Genomic DNA, 27,687 nt, shown 5'->3' on the forward strand with positions numbered 1-27,687 from the left:
CATTGCTTCCAGACTAGAGTCTATTCATTTCTGTATTCCTAGCGCACAGGGCTTGGTGCAGAGTAACGGTTTGTTGAATGGATGGATGGATGGATGGATGGATGAACGAATGAATGGATGAATGGCATCCTAGCCAACATTTCTCTTGCACCTAGTAGGGATCTGCTGCAGGCCTGATCTCCCAGCAGAGTCACCTACAACAAAGACATGTGGAGTTTCTGAAAGCTGGGTGACTGTGGGACTGTAGGGGTGGCAAGAGAAAGTTACCTTCACAGAATAACAGAGCTGGCCATTGGCTCTATCTTCCAAAGCAAAGAGGGAATATCCTCCACAACAGTCCTGATGGGGGATCCTTTGCCTCTGTTGACTTCCCTCCCTGATGATGCACTCATTACTTTCTGGATGAGTGTCCTGTTCCTGACAGGAGCTGAGGTCTACCCCCATGCATCACTGATCTTAGTTCAGAACTGAGGGCTCTCTCTGCAAACTCAATCTCTTTTGCCCACAACAACCTCGTAGACTTCAACCAGGAGAGACTGATTGTTTTGCCCTCAGGCACTGGGCTAGGCTCAGGGTAGCTTAGAGAGTTGACTTACCTGATCCCTGCCCTCAAGATTTTCTTCCAGAAAAGGCTTCAGGTTTAAGGCACCTGAGACTCCCAAACTGGTATCTCTAGCCAGACTTCTCCCTACACCTGTAAATCCACCTGCTTTCTGTCCTTTTCCACCTGGCTGAATAAAATACACTTCATTCTCAACGTGACTCACCCTGGAAACATCATCTTCCCCCCAAACCTGTTCTTCCTCTTTTCTCTCTGAGTGCTGGGCACTACCATTCACCAATCACCCACCCACACCAAGGATCTTGGAGTTATTTGTAACTTTGTAACTTCACTCTCTCTTCTTTGTTCCAGAACAAACCCCAAGACTTCTGAATTCTTCCCCTGAAATAGCCTTAAAAAAAAAAAATCTGTCCACTTCTCTCTACCCACCACCTAGTTTCAAGCCAACATCATGCCAGAGTGTGATAGATTAAAACTGGCCACAAATTCTTTGTAGTTTCTCCCATCAGGGCTGGTCTAGTAACTTATTTTGATGAATAGAATGTGGTAGAAGTGACATCATGCTACTTTTGAGTTTCAGCCCCAATTTGCCAACCCACAGAATTGTGAGCAAATAAACACTTGTCATTTTAATCCACTAAGCTTTGGGGGTGGTTTGTTATAGACCATAGATAACTGATATTCAAAATAAAGTCCAAATTCCTTCACTAGGTCAATATGGCTTGGTCTATATCTCTTTAGCCTCAGCTTCCACCTCTGGCAACCACACTGTAGGTTTCAATGGTCTAACCTACTTGCAGCTTCTTGGCTCACCTTGCTGCTGCCTTTGAATCCTTGCACACAGTGTTCCCTCTGGCCAGGGCATCTCACCTGTCCGTCTGGCTAACTATCCTCAGCTTAGAGGCCATCTCCCTCTCTACCCTCAGGTCTTCCCTAACCATTTCTCTCTTCCTCCAGATTGAGTTAGCTACCCTTCCTTTGTGCTTCCAAGGCCCCTACACTTTCCCTAACGTTGTGTGATTTCCCATTTATTGGTTTATCTCACTGGGTTATGAGCTCCATAAAGGCAATGACACAGTCTTGTTTACACCTGTATTTATTGCTGATGTCTAATACAAGATCCAGCACAGCACTGCAATAGAAATTTCTGCTATGATGGAAATGTTCTATGTTTGTACTTTTCGATATGCTAGCCTCAAGTCACATGTGGCTACTGAGCACCTGAAGTGTGGCTAGTGCAACTGAAGAACTGTTTTGTTTTTTTTGTTTTTTTTTTTTTTTGAGAGGTGGGAGGGTGAGAGAGAGAGAGGGAGAGAGAGAATCCCAAACAGGCTCCATGAAGAGCCTGATATGGGGCTTGAACCCATGAACCTCGAGATGATGACCTGAGCTGAAACCAAGAGTTGGATACTCAACCAACTGAGCCACCCAGATGCCCCTGAAGAACTGAACTTTTTTTAAAAAAAGTTTATTTATTTATTTTTTTGAGAGAGAGAGAGAGAGAGAGAGCACAAGCAGGTGAGGGGCAGAGAGAAGGAGAGACAAAGAATCCCAACAAGGCTCTGCACCATCAGCGATGTGGGGCTCAAACTCACAAATGGAGAGATCATGATCTGAGCCAAGATCAAGAGTTGGATGCTTAACTGACTGAGCCACCCAGGTGACCCCTGAATTTTAAATCTTTTTTTTTATGTTTATTTTTGAGAGAGACAGAGACAGAGAGAGAGAGAGAGAGGGAGCACGTGCACAAGTGGGGGAGGGGCAGAGAGAGAGAGAGAGAGAGAGAGAGAGAGAATCTGAAACAGGCTTCAGGCTCTGAACTGCCAGCACAGAGACCAAAGCTGGGCTTGAACTCATGAACTGCAAGATCATGACCTGAGCTGAAGTTGGATGCTTAACTGTCTGAGCCATCCAGATGCCCCTAAATTTTAAATTGTATTTAATTTTAATGTAACTTAAGAAGCCATCTGTGGCTAGTGGCTATGGTATTGAACAGTATAGGTTTAGCACATAGTAGATGCTCACTGAATATTTTTGAAAAAGATTTTTTAATTAATTTTTTCATGTTTATTTATTTTGAGAGAGATAGGGAAAGTGCATGTGCACAAATGGGGGAGGGGAAGAGAGAGAGGGAGAGAGAGAATCCCAAGCAGGCTCTGTGCTGTCAGCACAGAACCCGATGCAGGGCTCGAACCCACAGACTGTGAGATCATTACCTGAGCGAAAGTCGGATTCTCAACCGACTGAGCCACCCAGGTGCCTATATATATGTATGTGTGTATATATATATATATATATATATGTATATATGTATATATATGTGTATGTGTGTATATATATAAGAATATATATATACACACATACACATATATATACATTTTTTAAGTTTATTTTGAGAGAGAGAGAGAGTGAGCATGTGGGCAAGCATGAGTGGAGGGGTAGAGAGAGAGAGAGAGAGAGAGAGAGAGAGAGAATCCCAAGCAGCCTCTCTACTGTCAGTGCAAAGCCTGATGTGGGGCTCTATTCCAAGAACCATGGGATCATGACCTGAGCCAAAGTCGAGAGTTTGGATGCTTAACCAACTAGCCACCCAGGCAACCCCAGATAATCCCAATTTTATAAAAATAAATATGCTCTGTGCGGCAACCAGATTGGGTGGAGGCTGGCGGCTTGGGTGGTGAAAGAATTCACCTAAAGCAAAACAAAGGAGATAGAAGTTTATTGAATACACCACAAGAGAGCAAGCAGGGAGGACAGCAAAAGAGAGACTGTCTACCAGGAGGCAGGGGTGGGGGGCTACAGTTAAGCGCTGAATGAGGTACAGGAATGCATGGAATTTTCCTTTTATGGTAACTGTACCTGGTTCTAAGTAGCCTATTGGTAAGTTAGGGCCTGTGGATGATATTATGAGGTGGGTTGCTTAGTGAACCTGTTTGCATTCAGCCTGGGGATCACTGGGGCCCTTTCACCTTAGTCAGGTTTTTATTGCTCAAGCCTGTTGCCTAAAAGCGGCCTCTCCATGTTCCCACCTATGTCATATGGTAGGGGCTAAAGGATATTCTATCGTATGTGAGGATGTAAATATATAGCACCTTTTCAGAATGTAAATTGTGTGTGGTTCTTTGGTGAGGGGGGAGCAGGGTTCCTGGCATAAAAAGAAATTTTGCTCTTGCTGGTTCCTCTGCCTGTAAAGCTCCTTCCCCAGATTTTCTCACGGTTTGCTTGCTGTCTTTTTCCAGTCACCGTGCTGCTGCTCCAAGAGACCTCCTCCATCATCCTTTCTAGATCAGCCCTCCCTCAAGCCCTGTTTCTATGTGCTTGAGTACTTTTCATATAGCTCTTCTCACTTACCAACATTATTTACATGTCCTTTTATTTTGTTTGTTCAGGAGAGTAGACTTTGTTCTTCTTTAAGGTTGTATTCTCAGCGTCTTAAATACGGCCCAGCATATAGGTAGGTGCTCAATAAATCTGCTGAATGACTAAAATGTAACAAAAGTGTCCATTCTTCTCTGTCCCCAGCTCAGGGTGTTCTGCCTAAGCAAGCCCTAAAGTTCAAGTACAGCCCTCCTCACTCCACCAAAGCTCCAGAGGTCATTTGAGAGCAGCAGTGCCAAACTTTTTGACCCTGATTCTCAATAAGAAATACATTTGGTAGTGCCTGGCTGGCTCAGTCAGGAGAGCGTGTGGCTTTTGATCTCAGGGTCCTGAGTTTGAGCCCCATGTTAGGCACAAGGATTACTTAAAGATAAAATCTTTAAAAAAAAAAAAATACATTCAGTCCCCAGTGCTCACACATGTACATGAATACGTAACTGAAATAAAGAACCTGTACTAGGAGCAATTTTTCTTAAGTTAATTTATTTGAGGAGAGAGAGACAGAGTGCAACTGGGGGAGAGGCAGAGAATCCCAAGCAGGCTCTGCACTGTTAGTGCAGAACCCGAGGAGGGGCTCGAACTCACAGACCACAAGATCATGACCTGAGCCAAAGTTGAACACTCAACCAACTGAGCCACCCAGGCGCCCTGTAGGAGCAATAATTTCTCTTTTTTCTTCCTTTTCTTCCTTTCTTTCTTTTTTCTTCCTCTCTTCCTTTCCTCCTTCCTTCCTTCCTTCCTCCCTACCTTTTCTTTCTTTCTTTCTCTTTCTTTTGGAGATGCTGGTCTCCGAAAGGTCACCATTGCCCTGGGGCAGTGTTTATATCGGTGGTCAGAGATCATTTGTATTTTAGTTTCAGGGCAACTGCTACAGTTGCAGATTCCTGGCTCCCCAGATCTAGTGAACGAGAATTTTATCGGAAAGTGTGAATGCTTAACTACCCTCTCCCCCAACCACCTCAGGTAATTCCGAAGAATAAAGCTTGAGAGCCACACTTGGGAATTTACGAGTATCCTGAGGCCTTGTGTGGGGACTTGCGTCAAGCACCAGCACAGGAAGGGAAGGGGCTGATTCTTCAGTTCCAGTCCAACTCAGCCCCTGAGTTGATCCCAACTCTATAAAAGTAAGTCCATTCCCACCCAAGCCCCTTGCAATTCCTAGTCCTCTGCCTGAAGTAGTTCTGGCAATGTTGCTGCTGCTTCCCTGACTCTGGCCCTCCCAGGGCCACCGACTGCTCCCCAGGACCACACCCAGTAAACAGGCCTTACTTTTCCCAAGGACCTTAACCCCTACTGCCTCTGGCCTCCACAGTCTCTTTTCCTTCACACAAAATCACTTCTGTTTTCTTTGTTTCATTGTAAGGTTTAATAGCTCTCTCCACCCCCACCCCTTAGAACAAAGAAATCCTAACCCCAATCTCTAGTTATGGTGGCCCACTTCCAGCCCCACCCCTGGAAGAGGGTAAATGCTATGATGAAGGCTTCACCCTCCCACTAGAAACGACTTAAAAAAAAATTTTTTTTTTTTTTAACATTTATTTAGTTTTGAGAGACAAAGCACGAGCGGGGGAGGGGCAAAGAAAGAGGGAGACACAGAATCCAAAGCTGGCTCCAGGGTCCGAGCTGTCAGCACAGAGCCAGACAACCCCGAGATCATGACCTGAGCTGAAGCTGGAGCTCAACCGACTGAGCCACCCGGGGCCCCTAGACATGACTTTTGATGCCAGGAGTGCTGCTTTCCCCTTGCAAAGTACCTCACACAATTTACATTCTGAAGGCCTGCTACAACTGTATTTACAGATCCTCACATACACAATAAAACATTTTTTAGCCTCTAGTGTATACCATACTGCCAACACCCAAGCTCGGCACTTTGCATACAAGATCTCATTTAATTCTTGAAGCAGCTCTCAGAGATAGATACTATTATCACTCCCCTTTAAAAAATGTTTGGGGCGTCTGGGTGGCTCAGTCCCTTAAGCTTCTGACTTGGGCTCTGGTTTGAGAGTTTGAGCCCGCCCTCCTTGGGTTTTGTGCTGACAGCTCGGATCCTGGGCCTGCTTGGGATTCTGTGTCCTCACTCTGTGTGCCCCTCCCCTGCTTGCACTCTGCTCCTTTCTCTCTCTCTCTCAAATATAAATAAAAACATTAAAAATTTTAAAATAAAAAAAAGATTTGGTTGTAAATACTTTGGGAGAAATCAGCCTAATACAGATGTTTCTCATTGGACCTTAATATGCAGTTAAAAAATCATTAATCCTATTAGCCACAAATCAAACTGCCTGAATTCCAATCTCATTGCTACCAGTTAGTAACTGTGACTCCTTATAAGTTACTTAACCTCCCTAAAAATGAGGAACATGGTAATACTTTCCTTGTACTATTAACAGACGCTTAGCAATTGCAGCCGCAGTCTGTGCTCCAGATCTTATTTAATCATTAAATGGTCAGCACAAATCTGTGAGGCAGGTGCGGACGCTATCCCCATGTTACAGCCGAGGCCATCGAGGCGCTGTCTGGGAGCAGATAAATGGGATTTGAGCCCAGGTAGCCTACCACCAGAACCTAGCTTCTAGCTACTTGTCTCAAGTTGCCTCTCAAAAAGGGCTGCTGTATTACATGATAAAACGCTTATGAAGCGCTTAGCAAAAGTCTGGCACTTAAATGCTCAATTAAGTTTCCTACGGTCACATTAATGTTTGGTGTTTTATGTTTGTTACAAAACTAATACGTATACAAACACGATTTAATTCAGCAAAAAAATCACGAAGACAGCCGAAGCGGTTGGACCCTGGGCGGGGGTCGGGGTTGGGGCGCGGACGCCTGGCGGCAGTCCACCCGCCGCCAGGGTAGGCCGGCAGGAAGCTGGGCGGCCGGCGCTCGGGGACACCCGTCGGGGGCCGGGGGCGGGGTCAGGGATGCCCCGCCCAGCAGCCACCTGCGACAGGTGGAGCGCGCGGCGCCGGGCGCTCGGCCATGTCTGCGGAGAGCTCGGGGCCGGAGCCGGGGCCGCTGTGCCCCGAGCACGGCCAGGCTCTGAGCTGGTTCTGCTGCTCCGAGCGACGGCCCGTGTGCGCCGCCTGCACCGGGCTGGGCGGCCGCTGCCGGGGGCACCGCGTCCGCCGGGCCGAGGAGCGCGCGGAAGAGCTGCGGGTGAGCGGGCGGGGGCGCCGGAAGGCGGGGGCGCCGGAGAGGAGGGGCGCCCGGATGGCGCTCCGTGAGGGGTTTGGCGGAGACCCGGCTGCCGGTCCAGGAGTCCAGGCTCGGCCGTGTCACTGCTGTGGAACGAGGCGGTAAGGGTGTGGCTTCTGGAGTCACGGGAGACGTGAGTTCGAATCCCGCCTCCCGACCTCCCTTGGAATCTCGTCTCTGAGCCTCAGTGTCCTCACGTGTAGTCTGAGGGCGCAGTTTTGGGGGTTGTTGTCTGATAGACCTAAAATAATGGGTGAAATGCTCTTTAGCCTACCACAGAGTGGTAGATCCAGCTGCCCCCTCCTCCTCCGTTGCTGTTTTGGGGGGGGGGAGAGCCGGGCTTGGCGTTGGGCAGTATGCGGTTCCACTGCTCCAGTTGCCCGGGACAGCGTGTGACCCATCCCCCGCCCTGGTGGAAGCTGACCTGAGATAAAACCCGGCTCTCCTATCCCCGCAGCCCCTGGGCTCAAAGCCCCTCCCCTCGTCCACTCTTCAGGCTTCCTGGTGAGGTGATTTCTTGTCCCTTTCGGGGTTGGCCTTGACTGTACTCCAAGCTGCTTTCACCTGGGTAAACGGAGGTGGGCGGGTTGGATCTTAGAAGGTTCCTGTTGGGGCGCCTGGGTGGCTCAGTCGGTTGGGCGTTCGACTTCAGCTGAGGTCATGATCTCACAGCTCGTGAGTTGGAGCCCTGCATCGGGCTCTGTGCTGACAGCTCAGAGCCTGGATCCTGCTTCAGATTCTGTGTCACCCTTTCTCTCTGCCCCTCTCCTACTCACGCTCTGTCTCTTTCTCTCAAAAATAAATAAACGCTAAAAAAAAAAAAAAAAAAAAAATTAAAAGGTTCCTGTTGGACCTCTTAATCTAGAGTTTCTCCCGACCTCCACTCCAGTTTACCCCCAGGCTGGTCACCTTCATCACCACCCCCGCTTCCCCACCCATCTGCTGAGATTGAGGAGCCCAAGTCACCCTGGGTTTTCCTCCCTCCTTCCGCCCTAGCTGTCACCCCTGGGGATTTCCTTGCCGTTCCATTAAGTGGCTTGATTTCCCCACCCTCACCCAGGTTCTGCCCATCTGTGAGGCCCTGAGGGCTCTCCCTGGGGACTCAGACTGGGGTGTAATAAACACACCCAACTGGCCTAGAGGGATTCACTTATTCAGTGACCCCTGAAAGCTCCTGGTTGGTCCTACCTGTCACCACTATCCATCCTCAATAAGTGGTGATGAAAATCAACTTGGGTAATGTGGTATAATAAACTTGCATAATGGATAGAAACTTTATGAGTACCAAAGCACTTAAATATCCATCATCTCACTCCATCCAGACCAAGCTTTTGAAGTGGTATCCTATCTACTTTTTACAGATGAGGAAACTGAGGCCCAGAACAGGGCAGTAACTCCTCCAAGGTTCCTCATATTCAGGAGCTGGACCAAGGGAGTCATTGACTAGGCCAGAGAAAATTACCTCTTTGCTTCCATTGAGAGAGGAAGTGATGCTAATGGGTGTGAGATTTTAATAAAACCCTTTTTAAAAAGTTGCCATCAGAGCTGAATCTGAGTGGTAGAAGGGGATGAAGGCTGAGCAAGGGTGGCAGGCCTGGTGCTTGTTTCAAAATGAAGTCAGCCTTCTCTGAACCCCCCTGAAGCCCTAAGCACATTCTTCTCCTCTGCCTGGAGGGAGGTGTTTCTTGCCCTTTCTCCAGTTTTGAGCATATTATGGCGTTTGCACACTCTTTCTGCTGTCCTTCTAGCCAGCAAAGACATTTTGCCTCAGGGCAAGATGGTCACTGAACTGGGCACCTGCTCAACTTCTCTCCTCCCTTCTGGATTCTTGTCCTGCAGCTTTTTGGAAGCTAGTCTCAATTTCTTTGGCCCTGTGGTGGCCCTGGTGTGGCCCAGCCAGTCCAGTATTTGTGTGTGTGTGTGTGTGTGTGTGTGTTTCGTTTGTTTGTTCGTTCGTTTGTTTGTTTTCACTTAGTATTTGGACCAGCAAAGTATAAGACTAATTCCTGATTGTGGGGCTGGGGGAAGGCCTTGCAAGGGCTGCCTAGAAGAGGAGCTGAGTTGCCTTTTGACAGATGGAACTGGGGCAAAGCTCCAAGGGGAAGTAGTGGAGGAGCTGTTGGCTAGGAAGGAGTTCAAGTTCCTGGAGAAATGGAGTGGAAAAGCAGGGCCTGGCTGTATCTTCTTGGACAAGTTACTTCTATGGGCTTCAGCTTCCTCATTTCTAACAACTCTCCCCTGCTCTCCTGGGGGATGCTCCCAGCTTTGGGGGATGGGGACCGCTGAACTTCGTGGGGTCAAAGAAGTGGATGTTCATTCATTCAACAAATATTTATTCAGGGCCTCTTATGTGTAGGAGGAACTTTCTTCTAGGTAGTGGGCCATAGAGAACAAGTCAATGTCATGGTGCTCTTGTTCCAGTGGTGGGGGGAAAAATACAAAAAAGTAAACAAACACATAATATGCAGGCAGAGAGTGTTAAATGCAAGGGAGATATATAAGCAGAGTACGGGAATGGTGTGTGGGGGTGGCCGGAGAGGGCTTGAGAAGGGGTGACCCTGAATGGAGTGGGGGAGGGGACTTGTAGATAGGTGTATATAGGGTACAGTGACTACTGGACGCAGGAGGAGCCACAGGTGCAAAGACACTGTTGTCAGGACAAGTTTTGGTGTGTTTATGGAACAGGAAGAAGGCCGGCGTGGAGAGTACTAGGAGGTGACACTGGAACAACAGGCAGAGTCACATCAGACAGGGCCTTGTTGGCTAAAGTAAGAAGCTTGATCTCACTGTGAGGATGCTGGAAAGCCATTGGAGGGTTTTGAACAGGGACATGACCTGACCTAATTTCCTTACACAAGGTGGCAGTGGCTAACTGGGGGCGAAGCCCAGTGAGGAGGCTCTGATAGCGGCTTTTGTGACAGATAATGATGATCTGGGTAGAATAGCAAGAGTGGAGGTGACCAGAAGTGGCCAGAGGGGAGAGAGAGACAGACAGACAGACACTTTAGAGCCGGGGCTGATAGGATTCGCTGAGGGATTGAATACATGCAGGGTTGGAGAGTAACTCCTGGGGTTTGGTTAGGGTAATGAGGTTTTGTTGCTTCACCAACGGGGATAATTTAGGGAAAGGCCGTTTGAGAAGCCATGTTCTTCCACTCAGTTGTGGAGAATCGGGGAGCTCGGTTAGAAGGAGCATTGAGTGAGGGGCGCCTGGGTGGCTCAGTCGGTTAAGCCTCCGACTTTGGCTCAGGTCATGATCTCACAGTTTATGATTTCGAGTCCCATGTTGGGCTCCGTGCTGACAGCTCAGAGCCTGGAGCCTGCTTCAGATTCTGTGTCTCCCTCTCTCTCTGCCCCTCCCCTGCTCTCTCTCTCTCTCTCTCTCTCTCTCTCTCAAAATAAATCAACATTAAGAAAAAAAAAGGAGCATTGAGTGTATGCAGGAAAGTGACTGTAATGTTGAACCACGGTTTCAGAATAAGGAGAGAATCACCAAAAAAGTGGGTGATGAACACTGAAAGTGGTAAGACTGATATACTGGCGGCTCCCGCTAAGCTGAAGAAAGAATTGTTGGACTGGAGAATCTAGAGTTAGTGATGTTAGTGGTGGAAAGGGTGTGGGCCTTTTTTTTTTTTTAAGTTTATTTATTTATTTTGAGAGAGAGAGATAGCAGGTAAGCAGGGCAGGGGCAGAGAGAGAATCCCAAGCAGGCTCCGCACTGTCATCACAGAGCCCTATGTGGGGCTTGAACTCACGAACCATGAGATCATGACCTGAGGTGAAATCCGAAATCGAGAGTCAGACCCTTAACCAACTGAGCCACCCAGGTGTCCCAGGGTGTGGAACTCTTGAAATGAAGATTTTGGAGGTGCTATAGTTTTTAGTACTAATGAGGTCTGGGATATGATGGTGGGTGTGAGTAGCTGAGGTGGGGTAAAGGGGAAAATCACTGGGAGAGAGTGAATGGATCCACGAGGATCAAGATGCCATGGGTGTCATTTGTATTGCAGAACAAGATTGTGGACCAGTGTGAGAGGCTGCAGTTTCAGAGTGCCAGCATCACCAAGTATGTGGCTGAGGTCCTGCCAGGAAAGAACCAGGGAGCAGTGGTAGGTAGTTATCTTTCCCCTCTACTCTGGACCCCTCCTAGGATAAGACTCCAGCCTTAGGGGCATGGACTAGCCTAGGATCCCTTCCCAACCTCACAGACTCAAACTGTGCTACTAGCAAAACTGGATGCCCAGGAAGGACGGTTTCCCATCTCTCTGAGCCTTGGTTTTTGCCATCTGGGCAGAGAGGACTATTCCCAGTACCACACTGGGGCAAATACTGCTGGAAAATGACTTTCTTGGGGTAAAGGATCAGGAAGGGTAGCATTCTTCCACCATCTAAGTATTTCGTGGTCAGCCCCTGATTTACAAAATAACTTCAGGACTTTTACATTGAGTATTCTTGATGACAGCCTTACGCAGTAGGTGGCAGTAACATCCCTGTTTACAGATGGGGAAATGGGCCACATAGAGGTTAAGTGACTTGCCCAAGATCCACAGCCTCCTGCCAGAGTCAGTTCCAGGGTCTGGATCTTCGGACTCCCAGGCCAGTGCTCTTTCTGCTACCCCCACTGCGGATCCTTTATTCCGTTGCCCCATTGCCACTGCTGCATCTTCACTCTCAAGTATGTCCCCCACAGGTAGGGGCTATGAATTCTTTTGCACGTCCCCTCCCCTCCCCAACGTGTACATGGAGCAGGCTTGACACTGTCTTAGTCAAGGTTCTTTTGATTGTGTAGAAGGAAACCCAGTTGAACTAGTATGAGCAAAACTATTTTGTGTCCATTTTTGCCTCTCTTAGCATGATGGTTTCTCTCTTTTTCTCTATCCTTTTTTTTTCTCATTTTTTTTTTAACATTAAATTTTTTTTTTTTACTTTAGTCAGAGAGAGAGAGAGGGAGAGGGAGGGAGTGCAGGCCAGGGAGAGGGGCAGAAAGAGAGACAGAGAGAGAACGAACCTTAAGCAGGCTCCACACTCAGCATGGAGCCCGATGTGGGACTCGATCCCAGGACCCTGGGATCATGATGTGAGCCGAGTCAGATGCTCAACCAACTGAGCCATCCAGGTGCCCCTTAATTTCTTGCCTTAACTGCACTGGCTAGGACCTGAGTACAGTGTAGCAGATGCTGACTTCAAGGGGTATACTCATCACATTTCATCATCTATGTATTTATTTAACAAATCTATTGAGTACCCACCACATGCCAAGGGCTGTTGTTCTGTGTGCTAGAGATTCCACAGTGAACAATAAAAACATGTGAAAAATCCTGTTTCTGTGAAACTTACATTGTAGTCCGGGGGGAAGGATAATAACAATAAATACATGCTATGTCAAAAGTTGAAAGGGGCTACGGAGAAATATAACATGGGAGGAAGGATGTTCCTTGTTGAGAACGGGGGTTGCAGTTATAGATGCTGTGATAAGGAATGACCCAATTAAGTATTGATATTGTATTGATACAAAGTTTACAGAATGGACCATATATCTGGGGGAAGAGTTCTAGAAAGAGGGAATGGCAAGTGCAAAAGCCCTAAGGTGGGAGCGTATCTGGCACATTGGAGGAGCAGCAAGGAGGCCTGAGAGGTTGAAGCAGAGTAAACAGGGGAGAAGGCAATAGGAGGTGAAATCAGAGAGGCAGGGAGTCGGCAGGGAGGTGGATAGCATCCAGAGGGGCTTTGCCTTTTGTTTGGGTAAGGTGGGAAGTCACTAGAAATTTCTGAGCACAGTAGGATGACGTGACTTAAGATTAAAAAGGAGCACTCTGGGGGCACCTGGGTGGCTCAGTCGGTTGGGCGGCCAACTTCGGCTCAGGTCATGATCTCGCGGTCTGTGAGTTCGGGCCCTGCGTCAGGCTCTGTGCTGACAGCTCGGAGCCTGGAGCCTGTTTCGGATTCTGTGTCTCCCTCTCTCTGACCCTCCCCCGTTCATGCTCTGTCTCTCTCTGTCTCAAAAATAAATAAATGTTAAAAAAAAAAAAAAAAAGGAGCACTCTGGCTGCTCTGTTGAGAAGGGACCATAGGCAGCAAAGGTTAAAGCAGGGAGACTGAGCAGGAAGCTGGTACAGGAATCCAGGTGAAAGTCAAGAGTCGTGTGGACATGAGTGATGGTGAGGAGTGTCTGGATTCTATGTGTATTCTGAAGGGGGAAACAGTGAGGTTTGCTAATGGAGTGAATGCAGGCAAGAAAGGGAGAGGAGGCAGGGTAACTCTTAACTTTTTTTTTTTTTTCCTTAAATTTTTTTACTTGAGAGCTGGGAGGATGGGGCAGCCATTTACCATGGGGGAGAGTTACCCAGAGGTAAGAGCATGGGCATTCATCCATAGAAATGGAAGGCAGAGTATATGGACACAGGTGCAGGTAGATGGGTAGCCTGACCCAGGGCTCGATCCCACGAACCTTGAGATCATGACCTGAGCCAAGATCAAGAGTTGGACACTCAGCCGACTGAGTCACCCAGGCACCTCCTTAAAGTTTTCATTTAAATTCTTGTTTGTGTGTATTTAGTTCTATGCAGTTTTATCACACGTATAGATTCATGTGACCTTTCCCACAACCAAGATACAGAATGGTTCCATCATAAGGATCCCCTGTGTTACCCTTTTATCACCAAACCCCCTCCCCTCCATCCCCTGTATCATTGTTGTACAAAATTCTGAGTTTGGATTGCTAATCTTAGTTTGGGTTTTTAAAAAGGATTTTTGTATCTATACTCAGGAATGAGATTAATTTATGAATTTCATTTCTTATAGTCCTTTTCATATTTTGGTGTCAAGGTTATATAAACTCTATCCTATGAGTTGGGAAACAGAACTCTATTTTCACTGGAGGAAGATTGGAATCATTGTGCTTTGAATATTTGGTGATGCCCCCTGTAAAACTATCCCGGCTTGGTGTTATTTTTGTAGGTAGGTTTTTTTTTTTTTTTTAATGAATTCTTTTTTGTTGTTGTTTTTTTGTTTATTTATTTTTGAGAGAGAGACAGAGTGTGAGCAGGAGAGGGGCAGAGAGAGAGGGAGACGCAGAATCCAAAGCAGGCTCCAGGCTCTGAGCTGTCAGCACAGAGCCTAAGGCGGGACTCAAACTCACGAACTGTGAGATCATGACCTGAGCTGAAGTCTGACACTTAACCAACTGAGCCACCCAGGTGCCCCTGTAGATAGATTTTTAACTACTGACTCATTTCCAACCATGACTATAGTATTCTTTCTTTTTCTTTGGTTTTAGTAAATTTTTTCTAGATAAATTATATATTTTGTCTATTTTAAAATTTAATGGCATAAAGTTGTTCTTAAATTGTGATTAAAGTTGCCACAGTTTTGTCTGTTTTGTTAGTCTTTTCGAAGAACCGGCTTTTAGTATTTTGACCCTCTCTTGTATCTTTCTTTCTTTTTTTTTTTAAGTTTGTTTATTTTTTCTAGTAATCTCTACACCCAGTGTGGGGCTTGAACTCACAACACTGAGATCAAGAGTTGCATGCTCTTCTGACTGAGCCAGCGAGGCATCCCTCTTTTGTATCTTTAAATATAAGTATTATTATTATTTCCTCTTATCTTTCTTTTTTTTTTTAATTTTTTATTACATTTATTTACTTTTGATAGAGACAGACAGAGCACAAGTGGGGGAGGGACAGAGAGAGAGGGAGATACAGAATTGAAGCAGGCTCCAGGCTCCGAGCTGTCAGCACAGAGCCCGACGTGGGGCTTGGACCCAGGAACCGTGAGATCATGACCTGAGCCGAAGTTGGACGCTTAACTGACTGAGTCACCCAGGCGCCCCTTTCCTCTTATCTTTCAAATTTTTTTCTTTCTAATTTTTTAAAAATATATTCCATTGTTTTACAAATCCCTTAGCTGAACACAGTCTATACATTTTAGTCTGACTTCTTTCTCAAGGTCAGCATTTAGGCCAAATATTTCCTTCTAGGTATTGCTAGAGGTACCTCTCACAAATTTGATGCAAATTTTCATTCAGTTATAAGTTGTTGGGGTTTTTTTTCTTTTTACAGTTTATTTATTTACTTAGAGAGATAGCATGAGCAGGAGAGGGGTAGACAGAGGGGGAGAGAGAGAACCCAAGTAGGCTCCGCACGGTCAGCACAGAGCTGGATGCCGTGCTCCATCCCATGAACTGTGAGATCAGGACCGGAGCTGAAGTCAGATGCTTAACCCACTGAGCCACCCAGGTGCCCCTTTCCCACTAATTTCTAACTTAACTGCATTATAGTCTGCATATCAGTTGTTTGAAATTTGTTGAGACTTGCTTTATACCCTAAAACATGGTGACTTTAGGTAAATGTTTCTCTGTACTTAACAATATTTTTTTCTTCTAGGTTTACTGACTGCTGACAGGGGCATTTATAGTTTCACATCATGCTGTGGACTTGTCTATTTTTCCTAATAATTCTGTCCATATTTTGGTTTTCTTTCCTTTTATTTCAACTTCTCTATGTACTTACATTTTAGGTGTATCTTATTTTTTTATTTAAAGAAAAATTTTTTTTAATGTTTGTTTACTTTCGAGATAGAGACAGTGTGAGTGGAGGAGGGGCAGGGAGAGAGGGAGACCCAGAATCCGAAATGGGCTCCAGACTCAGCTGTCAGCACAGAGCCCGACATGGGATTTTAACTCACTGACCGCGAGATCATGACCTGAGCCAAAGTCGGACGCTTAACCGACTGAGCCACCCAGATGCCCCTTAGGTGTGTCTTATAACTGGGTTTTGTTTCCTTTTTTAAAAAATCCAATCTGAAAAAAAAAATTCAATCTGATAATCTCTGCCTTTTACCTAGGGGGTTTAAACAGTCTATCACTATTGTGGTTGCTGATACACTTGGATTTATAGCTATCATTTTATGTTTTCTGTATAGTAGAAACATATAGGAGTTTCTATGCTTTTTCTATGCTTTTTCTTCCTTTCTTGTCTTTTGGGTTAATCAACCCCTCCTCTGTCTTTGTCCCTATATTCTTGGGGTGCCTGGGTGAATCAGTTGGTTGAGCGTCTGCTCAGGTCATGATCTCATGAGCTCACTGTTTGTGAGTTTGAGCCCCACATCGGGATCTGTGTTGACAACCTGGAGCCTGCTTTGGATCTTCTGTCTCCCTTTTCTTTCTCCCCCTCCCCCGTGTGTTCTGTCTGCCTCTCTCTCTCTCTCTCTCTCTTTCTCTCTTTCTCTCTCTCTTTCTCTCTCTCAAAAATAAACGTATAAAAAAAGTTATACATTCTACTTATGGTCTATTTTTGGTGCCATTAAGATTTTAACACAAATACATAATGTTTCAAATGACTCAACCTGAGTAATACAAGTACCATAAGAATGCTTTAACCTAGTAACCCCTCTGGTCTTACATGTTGTCCAATATTTTAGTTAAAGTACATCTTTTAATAAATTCTCCCATTCATAAGAAATATTCCATTTCTGATTAGAGATGTCTTTATTGGGACATGTTAAGTTGAAAGGAGTGTAAAATTTTAAAATAAATCACAAGCTGCATTCAGGGCAGTTGAGTCTCTGCTCTCAATTACTCTGCTTTTCAGTTTCCTTTCTACTTTTGGACCCCAGAGGATTTCCTTTACTTAGCTGCCAGAGCACCTTCACTTTTAAAAGGATGCTTCGGACTATTTTCCCAGCATTTTTGTGTTTGGTTTTAGGGCGGTGTTTGGTTTATTCTGGCATATCTTTGGAAAGGAAAGTTTTTTTTCTCTGCTATCCTTTTCTGGGAAAGAGTGAAGAAATGTATTGAAATTGATTACAGTCTTCTAGTCGGAGAATATCTGATGCATCTCGGGCGAGGGTCTGTTCTTGAACCTGATCGCATACATAGAACAAACACTGAGTACAGACACCCACCGCTGTGGGCAAGGCAGCAAGGTGGGATAGAGAGAACAGCTCTCTATCATGAGAGCATAACATGAGAACAGCTCATGTTATCACGTATGTGCCAGGCTTTGTTCTGTTAACTTTGTATGTAGTAACTCATTTAATCCTCACAATAACCTTATGAGGTAGGTACTATTATTCTACTCGTTTAACAGATTAGAAAGCTGAGACACAGGGAAGACAGGTAACTAACATGCTCAACTGTTCCACAGGTGGTAAGTGGATGGGCTAAGATTTAAATCTAGGCACGGTGTCTAAAGCCTGATTTCCTAAGTACTTGTGTTATGTGGTCTCAGGGAACACTGAAATTGGAGTCCAAACTCCTGGATTCACTTAGGCCATTCATTCTCTTCCTCTTCATTGGGCAAACTGTGGGTCTCTGTTTCTTCTGTAAAGCAAGGACCATTATCTCCTGCACTTGGCCTGTGAGTGCTACCAAGATATGTTTGACTTAGTCAGGAAAACTTTCCCCTCAGTCATTCAGTAAATATTTGAGTACTTACTGTGTGCCAGACACTGTGCTAATTACTAGGAGTCACGTCAACGTCACTGGAGAATTGATTTCGTGCCTCCTGTGTGACAGATAAGAATTCTACCAAGGAAGCCATGGGAGTGGACAGATTTAGGAAGTAATGAGCTTTTTTCACTCAGACAGAGTCAGAATATCAACTGGACTTCTGTTGGTATGGATCCTGTTGATGGGGATGACTTTGTAGGCCTTCTGCTCCGCAGTTCTACAGTTCTCTGACCTTGGTCCCTTGCCTTGGTATTGTCAGCTGGGAGATAATGGGTTCTAGTTGGTCTCTAGACCATGCCCAGCTCTTCGATTCTGCGATCCTGCCTCTGTGACATATGACCTGGATGTCTGGATCTCACATTTCTTTACCCTAAACCAGATTTGGGGACTCTTAAGGCTGAGATGGCTTAAACACAGTTTCTTCCATTACCGTGCCCGTGACGGACATTGCAGATCAATCCCAGCATTCCTAAAGACTGAGCCCAAGTCCTCTTCATCTTGACCGGGCTTTGCCAGGACCCGATTCCTTGTTTTATCCCTCATCAGAGCACGGCCAGTGCGGCACGGGAACTGGTCATCCAGAGGCTGGGTCTGGTGAGGAGTCTGTGCGAGAGTGAGGAGCAGCGGTTGCTGGAACGGGTACACGGCGAAGAGGAGCGGGCCCACCAGAGTATCCTGACACAGCGAGTACACTGGACTGAGGCACTGCAGAAGCTCGACACCATCCGGACCAGCCTGGTGGACATGCTCACCCACCTGGATGACCTCCAGTTGATTGTAAGTCAGGCAGGGGTGAGGACACAACCAGTGAATCAAATACCCCCAAAGTTTAAAACATCGAGAATGTTTATGAGGTAGGAGCTGGGTAGATAAGGATACTTTGGAGCAGGGATGAAGCAAGGGAATAAAATTATATGGATTTTTTTTTTTTTTTTTTTTTGTACCTGACAGCCATTCTTTCAATAGTGAGCAAGTATTTACTGAGTATCTGCTACGTGCCATTGTGCCACAGGGTGGAGTTATAGGATACAGCTGTTAGTACCCCACAGCTTTAAGAAATACACAAACTGACAACTAGGATAATGGAGGGTTATGGCCCATAGTAGAGGACCTCACAGTCCAGGCTTGGGGGTGGCAGTGGTCAGGGTGGGCTTCCTGGATGGAGTAACTCAGAAGCCGGAGCCTGAGAGATAAGAGGAGCAGCTACGTTAAAGGAAGTGGAGAGGTAGAGAGGGTTCACAAATGTGTAGGGGGAGGGAACTGACAAGACGTCCTTAATCTGACCACCCAGAAACTACTATCGTTAATATTTTGGTACATATCCTTGCAAAATACTTTATATAGATATGCAGATACTTGCTGTTTTAATGGGCTGGTTTGACATCGGAGTAAACATGCCACAAAGAGAAATGAGGATGTGACCTGAGCTGTTCTTCACTGCGGTTCAAGTAGGGCAGTTTGTGGAATGCCCTAGATTATGCATTCATTTAGCCACACAGCTTTCAGGGACAGAGTACATTCTGTCCCGAACCCTGGGACAGTCACATTAGAGGATTCAGTAAGAGTGCCAGGCATCTAGGAGCTGACAGTCTTGGTGGGGGTGAAACGTTAGTAAATATGTGAGTGTCCTCAAGTGTTACTTAGGGAAACTGGGGATGCCATGGGGCACAGCAGACAGTGATTCATTCTGAGTGCACGATGGGAAGGTGCGCAGAGAAGAACCCAGATAGCTTTGTTTTGGGTCTTCAAGCAGGAATAGCATTCTTGTCCTAGGGTCTGTCCACATGGCACATGTCCTCCATATGCCAGTTGAGTACGTTCAAGTCTTGACTACCTGCTGACGTCCTGGTTCCAAGCCTGACTCTGTTTTCTTTTCTCACAGCAGAAGGAACAGGAGATTTTTGAAAGGTGAGTATGGCCCCGTAATTTGCTTGGGCAGTCACGGAAACCGTTGCATTCAGGCCCTGCTGCTCTTGGGAGAAAGCCCAAGGCGTGCAGCTGAGTGGCTTCCCTGGAGTCATGCTCCACGGATAGGAGTCTTCCTGCCCCTAACTTGGAGAACTGCTTTAGATCCATGTGGAAGGGTAGTGAAATAAATACTTATTAATCAGAGGTTGGCCATGGGCTTTCTTAAATGTTATCCTATGAAAAAAAATACCCAGGGGTGCCTGTGTGGCTCAGTCGATTAATCATCCGACTCCTGATCTCAGCTCAGGTCTTGTGCTCAGGGTTGTGAGTTCAAGCCCTATGTTGGGCTCCATGTGGGGTGTGAAGCCTACGTTAAAAAAAAAAAAAATCCAGTTACCCTGTTGGAGTGTTTTACATCCCCCATCTACAGATGAAAATACTGATGTTCCAAGATGGGCAGGGACTTGCCTAAGCCCCAGAGTTGGGGCATGGACCGATACCCAACACCTGCCCACCGCTGTCTTCCCTGCCTCATTCTCCCCTTCTCTGACAAAAGAATCTTTGAGGGGCATCTGGGTGGCTCAGCCAGTTAAGCATCTGACTCCTGATTTCGGCTCAGGTCATGATCTCACGGTTCTTGAGTTTGAGCCCCTCGTTGGGCTCTGCGCTGACAGCGTGGAGCCTACTTAGGATTCTCTCTCTTTCTGTCTCTTTCTGCTCCTTCCCTGCATCTTCTCTCTCTCTCTCTCTCTCCCCCTCTCCCCCTCTCTCTCCCTCCTTTCCTCTCTCTCTTTCTCTCAAATAAATAAACTTTAAAAAAAAAGAATCTTTGAAACTTAAGTCTGTATTACCACTCAAAATTTGCATTTTAATTAAGCAGTTATGAAAGCATTTCACTGAGTTCTTCCTAGGTCCTGAAAAGCTGAGAGCCAAGAGCCTGAGGAAGTAGCCAAGAAGATGTAATTTTCCAGGCAAAGAAATTAAATTCTTGGGGCGCCTAGCTGGCTCAGTGGGAGGAGCATGTGATTCAGTCTCGGGGTTGTGAGTTTGAGCCCCACATGGGGTGTAGGGATTACTTAAATAAAACTTAAAAAAAAAAAAAAAAGCTAAGGAACAATTCCAGATTAAAAGAGACCAGATGGATCAAGAAACAAACAAAAACCCACACCAAACACTTTTAAGAACTTCTGTGGCACAAGTGGCCACGTTTCTATGCACTGGATGTCAGATATAATAGTAGTATGTCAACGTTAAATTTCTGAACTTAATAGGGTTTCTGTAGTTGTGTAAGAGACTGTCTTTCTTCTTGAGAAAAAGATGCTGAAGTATTTAGATATGAAAGGTCTCACTTTCTGCAACTTATTCTCAAATAGGTCAGAAAAAAAAATAAGTGTCATATATTCACTCATTAAATAGATAGGAAGAGAATGAGCAACAGACCAAGAAAGAGAGCAGATTTTTTAAAAAGAAAAAAAAAATTCTTACGTCTTCGGTGAGAGATTGCAGAGCTGTACTTGAGGAGCACAGACCATGCTTGTATATTTTAAATGTTTATTTTTGAGAGAGAGAGAGCATGCAAGCAGGGGAGGGCAGGGGGGCGTGCAGAGGGTTTGAAGCAGACTGCTGACAGCAGAGAGCCCGATGCAGGGCTCAAACTCATGAACTGTGAGATCACGACTTGAGCCAAAGTTGGATGCTTAACTGACCGAGCCACCTAGGTGCCCCCATTCTTATACATTTTTATATTTACAAATTTTTTTAATGTTTATTTATTATTTAGAGAGAGAGAAAGAGAGACAGAGTGTGAGTGGGGAGGGGCAGAGAGAGAGGGAGACAAAATCCAAAGCAGGCTCCAGGCTTTGAGCTGTTAGCAGAGAGCTTGAACTCACGAACCACAAGATCATGACCTGAGCCGAAGTTGGACACTTAACTGACTGAGCCACCCAGGTGCCCCTATTTTTATATTTAAATTTCAGCAGTAATACATGTGCATGAGAGAAAGAGAAAACATGCCACCAATATAAAAACATGTAAAATTTCAAATGTCTCAGGGCACCTGGCTGGTTGAGATGGTAGAGTATGTGACTCTTTATCTCAGGGTCATGAGTTTGAGCCTCATGTTGGTCATAGAGATTACTTAAAAAAGTTGAAACATTGTAAGTGTCTCCATCACCCCTTCCCAATCCTGTTCCCTGGAGGTGATCAGTTTTAACAGTCAGATGTGTGTGTCTTGTGGACTTTCCTATGTAGATAGAATCCTAGGGGTGGTTACCACTCAAAAAAAAATTTTTTTTTAAGTTTATTTATTTTGTGAAAGGAAGTGGGGGGAGAGGCAGAGAGAGGGAGAGACAGAATCCCAAGCGGGCTCCGTGCCCTCAGCACAGAGCCCGACATGGGGCTTGAACTCATGAACTGTGAGATCATGACCTGAGCCGAGATCAAGTGTCAGACACTTAACCGACTGAGCCACCCAGGCACCCCTAAAAAAAAATTTTTTTTTTTACCAGTTTGGTTTGTTTTATACTTGCTGTTCTTGAACTTACCAGGTTCTTTTGGAATCTCTCCATGTCAGTATGTATAGATGTATGTCACTCTTTGGAAAGTCTGTGAAGTGATGCCCCCAATTTTATTGTCTCCTTTAAAGACTTAGCTTGTTCCTACTTTTTTCCCTCTTAGAATCATTCCACGCGTCTGCTAGTCTTTCCTTTCTCCTTTACCTTCTTCTAAAATCTTCCTCTAAAACTGTCCTGTCTTTAATTTCAAGTTGCTCTGTGTTTTTGAAAAAAAAAGCTGATCTTTGATTTTTTTGTTTTGAAATATTTCAAACATAGAGAAGAGTTGCAAAAATAGTACAACAAACTATCCCTAGAAAGCTCTATTTTTAACATTTTGCCACATCTGCTCTCTTTCTTGGTCTGTTGGTCATTCGCTTCCTATCTATTTAATGAGTGAATACTTAACACTTTTTTTTCTGACCTATCTGAGAGTAAGTTGTAGAAAGTGAGACCTTTTTTAGCATCCTCTCTCAAGAACAAAGACAATCTCTTACACAACTACAGGAACCTTCAGAAAATTTAATGTCGACATAATACTATTATATCTGACATACAGTCCGTATTTAAATGTTGCCATTTGTGCCACAAAAGTTCTTAAGTGTTTGGTATGGTTTTTGTTTCCTGAACCATCTGGTCTCTCTCTCTCTTTTTTTAAATGTCTTATTTATTTTTGAGAGAGAGAGAGAGAGAGAGAGAGACAGAGTGCAAGTGGGGGAGGGGCAGAGAGAGAGGGAGACACAGAATCCAAAGCAGGCTCCAGGCTCCGAGCTGTCAGCACAGAGCCCGACCCTGGGCTCGAACTCATGAACCATGAAATCATGACCTGAGCCGAAGTCAGACGCTAAACCGACTGAGCCCCCCAGGCGCCCCCCCCACCCAATCTGGTCTCTTTTAATCTGGAATTGTTCCTTAGCCTTTTTTTTTTTTTTTAAGTTTTATTTATTTAAGTAATCTCTATACCCAACATGGGGCTCGGACTCACAACCCTGAGATCAAGAGTTGCATGTTCCTCTGACTAAGCTGGCCAGGCACCCCTGTTCCTTAGCCTTTTAAAACAACAACAACAACAACAAAGTACTTTTAAAGAGCTTAGAACAGTTTTATAGAATATCCCTCAGTTTTGATTTATCTGCTGGTGCCACATCCACGTCTGGGCTCGGCCCTGGCTGCCACAGCAACAGGTCCGGCTGCACAGACAGGCATTCGGATCCCAGCCCCACCGCACTCCCACTCCTTTGGGGTCACAGTTTCCCCTTCTGAACCATGGGGTGCCGGACCAGCTGGTTGTCTAGACTCTAGTGTCTGCCACTGGCCTCAGCTTTGCCTTGGGTTAGTTCAGCGCTGCCAACACAGGCGCTCCTCTTTCCTCCCCGCCTGATGGCTGGGGCTTCTCCAGCCCCAACTTCAGCGCTTTGAGAAGATGGCAACAGACCCTCTCTTGTCCTGACCACAAAGGGCCTTTGTTACCAGAGCCTGCTCTCAGCTTTCCTAGGGCTCTGTCCATCTTGCTCCTCCCAAGCCAGGACAGTCAGTGACAGTCTCGCAAAGAGCTTGCATCCCTAAGGAGACATGCCCCACCCTCTCTCCCTGCTCCTTCACTGTGGGCAGGGCCAGGAGATTTGGGGAAGAGTGCGTGCCCTCAGAACTGCTGCCTGATCTCAGGGTTGGGGGTGGTGGCAGAGCTCTTTCTCAGCACCCAGTTCAGGTGTCTGCAAAGCTCAGTGATGAACCCTCACTTTGTCCTACACCCCTTAATCACTTTCATTTTAGATCAAGGGGGAAATTATGTTGAGGGGTGCCTGGACTCCAGACTGGGTTTGTTCTATTTCTGCATGGAGGCAGCACTTGAACCCAGCTTCCCTTTTTAAGCGGAGTGCGTTCTCTGAATCTCTGTTCTTTCCTGTCAAATGGGATAACAACTACCTCCCAGGTTATAGCAAAGATTACGTGAGATTCTACAGAGAAAACCTGGATACTTAATAAATGGTAATTCTCCCCTCCTAGGCATCTTCTGTTCCCATATTCCCTCCAGCCAAACCCAGTGCCCTTCTGAGCCAAGGAGAGGTGGCTATTGGGAGCAAAGCACCAGAACCTATTTATGGTTAGGGTGATAACTGATAGTCCCTTCTTGTGGGATCTCTCAAAGATGTTTGCATTTTAAGAGCAGAGGAGTGGCTGTACCTTCTGACCAAACCAACAGGTTTTGCTGCAGTAGGTTTTGGAAGGAGGTGAGATTTTCTCTGCACAGGATGGGGGAGTGGAAAGACTGGGGTGTAAGAGGCTCAGGTCGCATCCCTGCTCTGCTGCTAACTTAGAGACATAGCAGGTTGCTTCCCCTGCAGAGCAGACAGACTCCAAGTTCTACCACTGGCACCAAATATTTACTTCCCTGGAAATCATCTGCCTGGCTGGAATTAATGTTCAGGGTGGGGGGGGGGGGGCAGAAGGGGAAAACCCGTTTTTCTGTTTGGCTCAAACCTCCTTTGGGGGCTCCTGTGTGGGGCTGGCTGCCAATCTTGGGGTCACCCTCATGGGAAGAGGATTTTATTTACTTCTGTCCCCTTCCCATCACCCTATATTGATCTAGATCCATTTCTGGAACCTTCCTGAATTTCTGTCTAGTTTTTTGTTTGTTTGTTTTCCTCCACAAGGACTGAGGAAGCAGAAGGCATTTTGGATCCCCAGGAATCGGACAAGTTAAACTTTAATGAGAAGTGCATTCGGAGCTCACTACTTACCCAACTCTGGGTGACCGCGGTTCTCGGGTCCCTCTCAGGTTAGGAGCTGTTAGGGCCCAGCACCAGCTGAACACCTGGCTGGCTGGCTGACTGGCTGGGGGGTTGCTGCTGGGTCAGGCTGGGGACCAGAGCATCTGGCTCGGTAGCTAAGCACCGAGTGACACTGGATGCAGCCTTGTTGGTGGAGCCAAGGTTCTGGACGGGCTTGGGGCAGCTGGGCCAGGTCCTTTCCGTTTCCAGACTAAACTGCTCTGTTGGGCCTAAGTGATATCTTGTTCCCAGAAATCACATCTATGTCCTGCCCTAGTGGGACAGCTCAGTATTCTTAATTGGAACCTTAGTTTCTCTTTAAAAAGAGATCATTGATGGCCAACTGGAAAGCATCTGGAGCGAGAACGGCCCTGCCTGGATTCACCTCACTTGTTCACTTAAACGCTGCTGACTCAGGCAGACCGTGGCCTGGCCTTGTGCCGTATGCTAAGGCCTCAGATGTGAATGCCACACGGTCTTTCCCTGCAAGAATTCCCTCCTAGTGCCGAAGTTCTCAAAGCAGAATCCCCCAAGCTAGATGGAAGCTTCTGTGTTCCTAGTTGTCGTGTTTGCACGATTCACAGAGAGGTTTGGTTAACGGATTGAATTTTTCCTCAGTTTTAGCCCTCCTCCCCCATGGGTTAGCCTAAAATTTTTAGTACAAGCTATAGCTTGTCTTCTGTAGATGCTGGTATCAGAGAGTGCCCAATTTGCCAGCAGTCCCATTTAGTTAGTTGCTGGAAAAGTGCGTATCTGATGCTTCCTGGCTCCCAGGGGTCATTCCCCCAGGACAGGTCTGATCTGGAGGCCACAGGCCCAGCTGGAATCACTGCAGTCGATGCCGGATGCTAGATGTAGGAACAAAATCTTCATTTTGCCCTGCTCCCAACTAGGTGTGTGACTTTGGGCAACTTGCTTCTCCTCTCTGGGCCTTATTTCTAGTTTACAGATGAGGATCCTGGACTAATAGTAACTGCTGTTATCATGGCCACAATTTATTGAGCACCTATTAATACTGGGCACTTTGTAGGTATCATCTCATTTAGTCCTCATGTCCACCCTGTGGTAAGTCCTATTTATCCCCATTTTACAGATGAGGGAACTGAGGCTCAGAGAGAGTAAATGGCTTGCCTGAGGTAACACTGCCACTGGGTGGTGAGGGAGCCCTTTGCTGCCTGGCAGGACCAGGTTAGGGCTGAGGTTGGCCTTGGGCAACTCTGAGAATTGTTTCTGGCAGGCACAGAGGATGTGCGTATTGATGAGAGGACCGTCAGCCCCTTCCTGCAATTGTCAGACGATCGAAGGACCCTGACCTTCAATGCCAAGAAGTCCAAGTCCTGTGCAGATGGCCCGGAGCGCTTTGACCACTGGCCCAATGCCCTGGCCGCCACCTCCTTCCAGGCTGGGCTGCACACCTGGATGGTGAACGTCCAGAACAGTTGTGCCTATAAGGTGGGTGTGGCCTTAGGCCAGCTGCCCCGAAAGGGCTCTGGCAATGACTCCCGGCTGGGCCACAACGCCTTCTCCTGGGTCTTCTCCCGCTATGACCAGGAGTTTCGTTTCTCGCACGCTGGGCAGCACGAGTCCCTGGCACTGCTGCGTTGCCCCGCCCAGCTGGGCGTGCTATTGGACTTGCAGGCACAGGAACTGCTGTTCTACGAGCCGGCCTCGGGTACGGTGCTCCACACCCACCACGCGCCCTTTTCTGGGCCCCTCTTCCCGGTCTTTGCCGTGGCCGACCAGACCATTTCCATCATCCGCTGACCTTTGGCCACGGGGAGCCCAGGCCTCCTCCCTACTACGCCTCCAGGCCATGTTCCTGCCCAGTGTCCTTTTCCCAAATGTTGCCCTGAAGGGACAGCTTTAGGAGGGGTAGGGATCCATTTCAGATCTGGGTACAGCTGTTAAGTGCAAGGTATCTACAGTAGGCCTGCTACTCCCTGGCCTTAGTCTCCCAAATCCACCATACATCAGCTCCTCCGAGGGTGTCTCGTTCACCACTTTATCTCTGGCATCCGGGGTGGTGGCTGGTGCCTAGTGATTGTGCAATAAATATTTGGCGAATGTATGGACGGATGGAAAGGTGCCTGGGTGTATGTGGTAGACTCTTCTGGGAAAGCACAGCCTTCCAGCCCTCTGCCCCCAGCTTGGAGCATGTCCTGTGGCTGAAACTCTTTCATCCCTCAGTTTGGTGCTTCTCAGTCCTTTTCCTGACAAGGCACAGAGAGAACATCTTTTTCTAGCACACGAGGACAACCTGAAAGGGATCCCAAACTCCTGCTAGGCTGCTCTTGGCCACAGGGGGCGCTGTGTCCCACCAGGTCCAGCCTGATGGTTCAGAAGACTGAAGGGATCCTACCTACAGGTAACTCGACCGCAGCACATCCATTGGCAGCTCTGCCTCAGACTTGGCAGCTGAGCTCGGCTGTGCCCACCTGTGGTCACAGGGACGAACTTTTCCCCCACCTAACACCCCCCTCCCTGCCCAACATAATGTGGAGACCTGGGGTAAGGGCTTCAAGTCCTAGAGAGAGCTGAGGGAGTAAGAGGGCCAGCCTTACCGAACACATATGTTATTAAAGGTTTTACAAGATTGAAGTTTCTTCCATGTTGTTTGCTGGTAATTGGGCAAATCTCCCAGGTGCCAGCTCACGTCTTAAGAGGTGCACTTGCTAGGAAATCAAGGTCTTCCTCACCCGCGTCCGCATTCCCAGCTCAGCACACACAGCCAAAAGAGCCCTGAGACGGTTTCGTGCCCTGCATGGCTGGCACCGAGGGCAAGTCCCTTCCTGTTCTCTGAGGTCATATTAGACCAGTGGTCCTCACAGTGGTTTTATCTGGGAACACGGTTCAAAGGCAATCTTACCTACAACTTCA

General features: G+C 46.8%; 1 protein-coding gene across 2 annotated transcripts; it reads left to right on the top strand.

Moving 5' to 3' along the window:
* Positions 1–6,877: 6,877 nt before the first annotated feature.
* Positions 6,878–27,408, top strand: BSPRY (B-box and SPRY domain containing). 2 transcript variants are annotated; one of them, XM_043566691.1, is made up of 6 exons: positions 6,878–7,093; positions 11,143–11,241; positions 18,126–18,356; positions 19,465–19,487; positions 24,694–24,818; positions 26,048–27,408. In XM_043566691.1, the coding sequence occupies exons 1-6, from the start codon at positions 6,917–6,919 to the stop codon at positions 26,572–26,574; spliced, it is 1,182 nt and encodes a 393-aa protein (XP_043422626.1). In that variant the 5' UTR covers positions 6,878–6,916; the 3' UTR covers positions 26,575–27,408. The 2 variants fall into 2 exon arrangements, with proteins under 2 accessions (XP_043422626.1, XP_043422625.1); XM_043566690.1 differs by having other exon boundaries at positions 6,881–7,093; positions 19,462–19,487.
* Positions 27,409–27,687: the final 279 nt, after the last annotated feature.

Source organism: Prionailurus bengalensis, chromosome D4, assembly GCF_016509475.1.
Source record: "Prionailurus bengalensis isolate Pbe53 chromosome D4, Fcat_Pben_1.1_paternal_pri, whole genome shotgun sequence".
Classification (NCBI taxonomy): domain Eukaryota; kingdom Metazoa; phylum Chordata; class Mammalia; order Carnivora; family Felidae; genus Prionailurus; species Prionailurus bengalensis.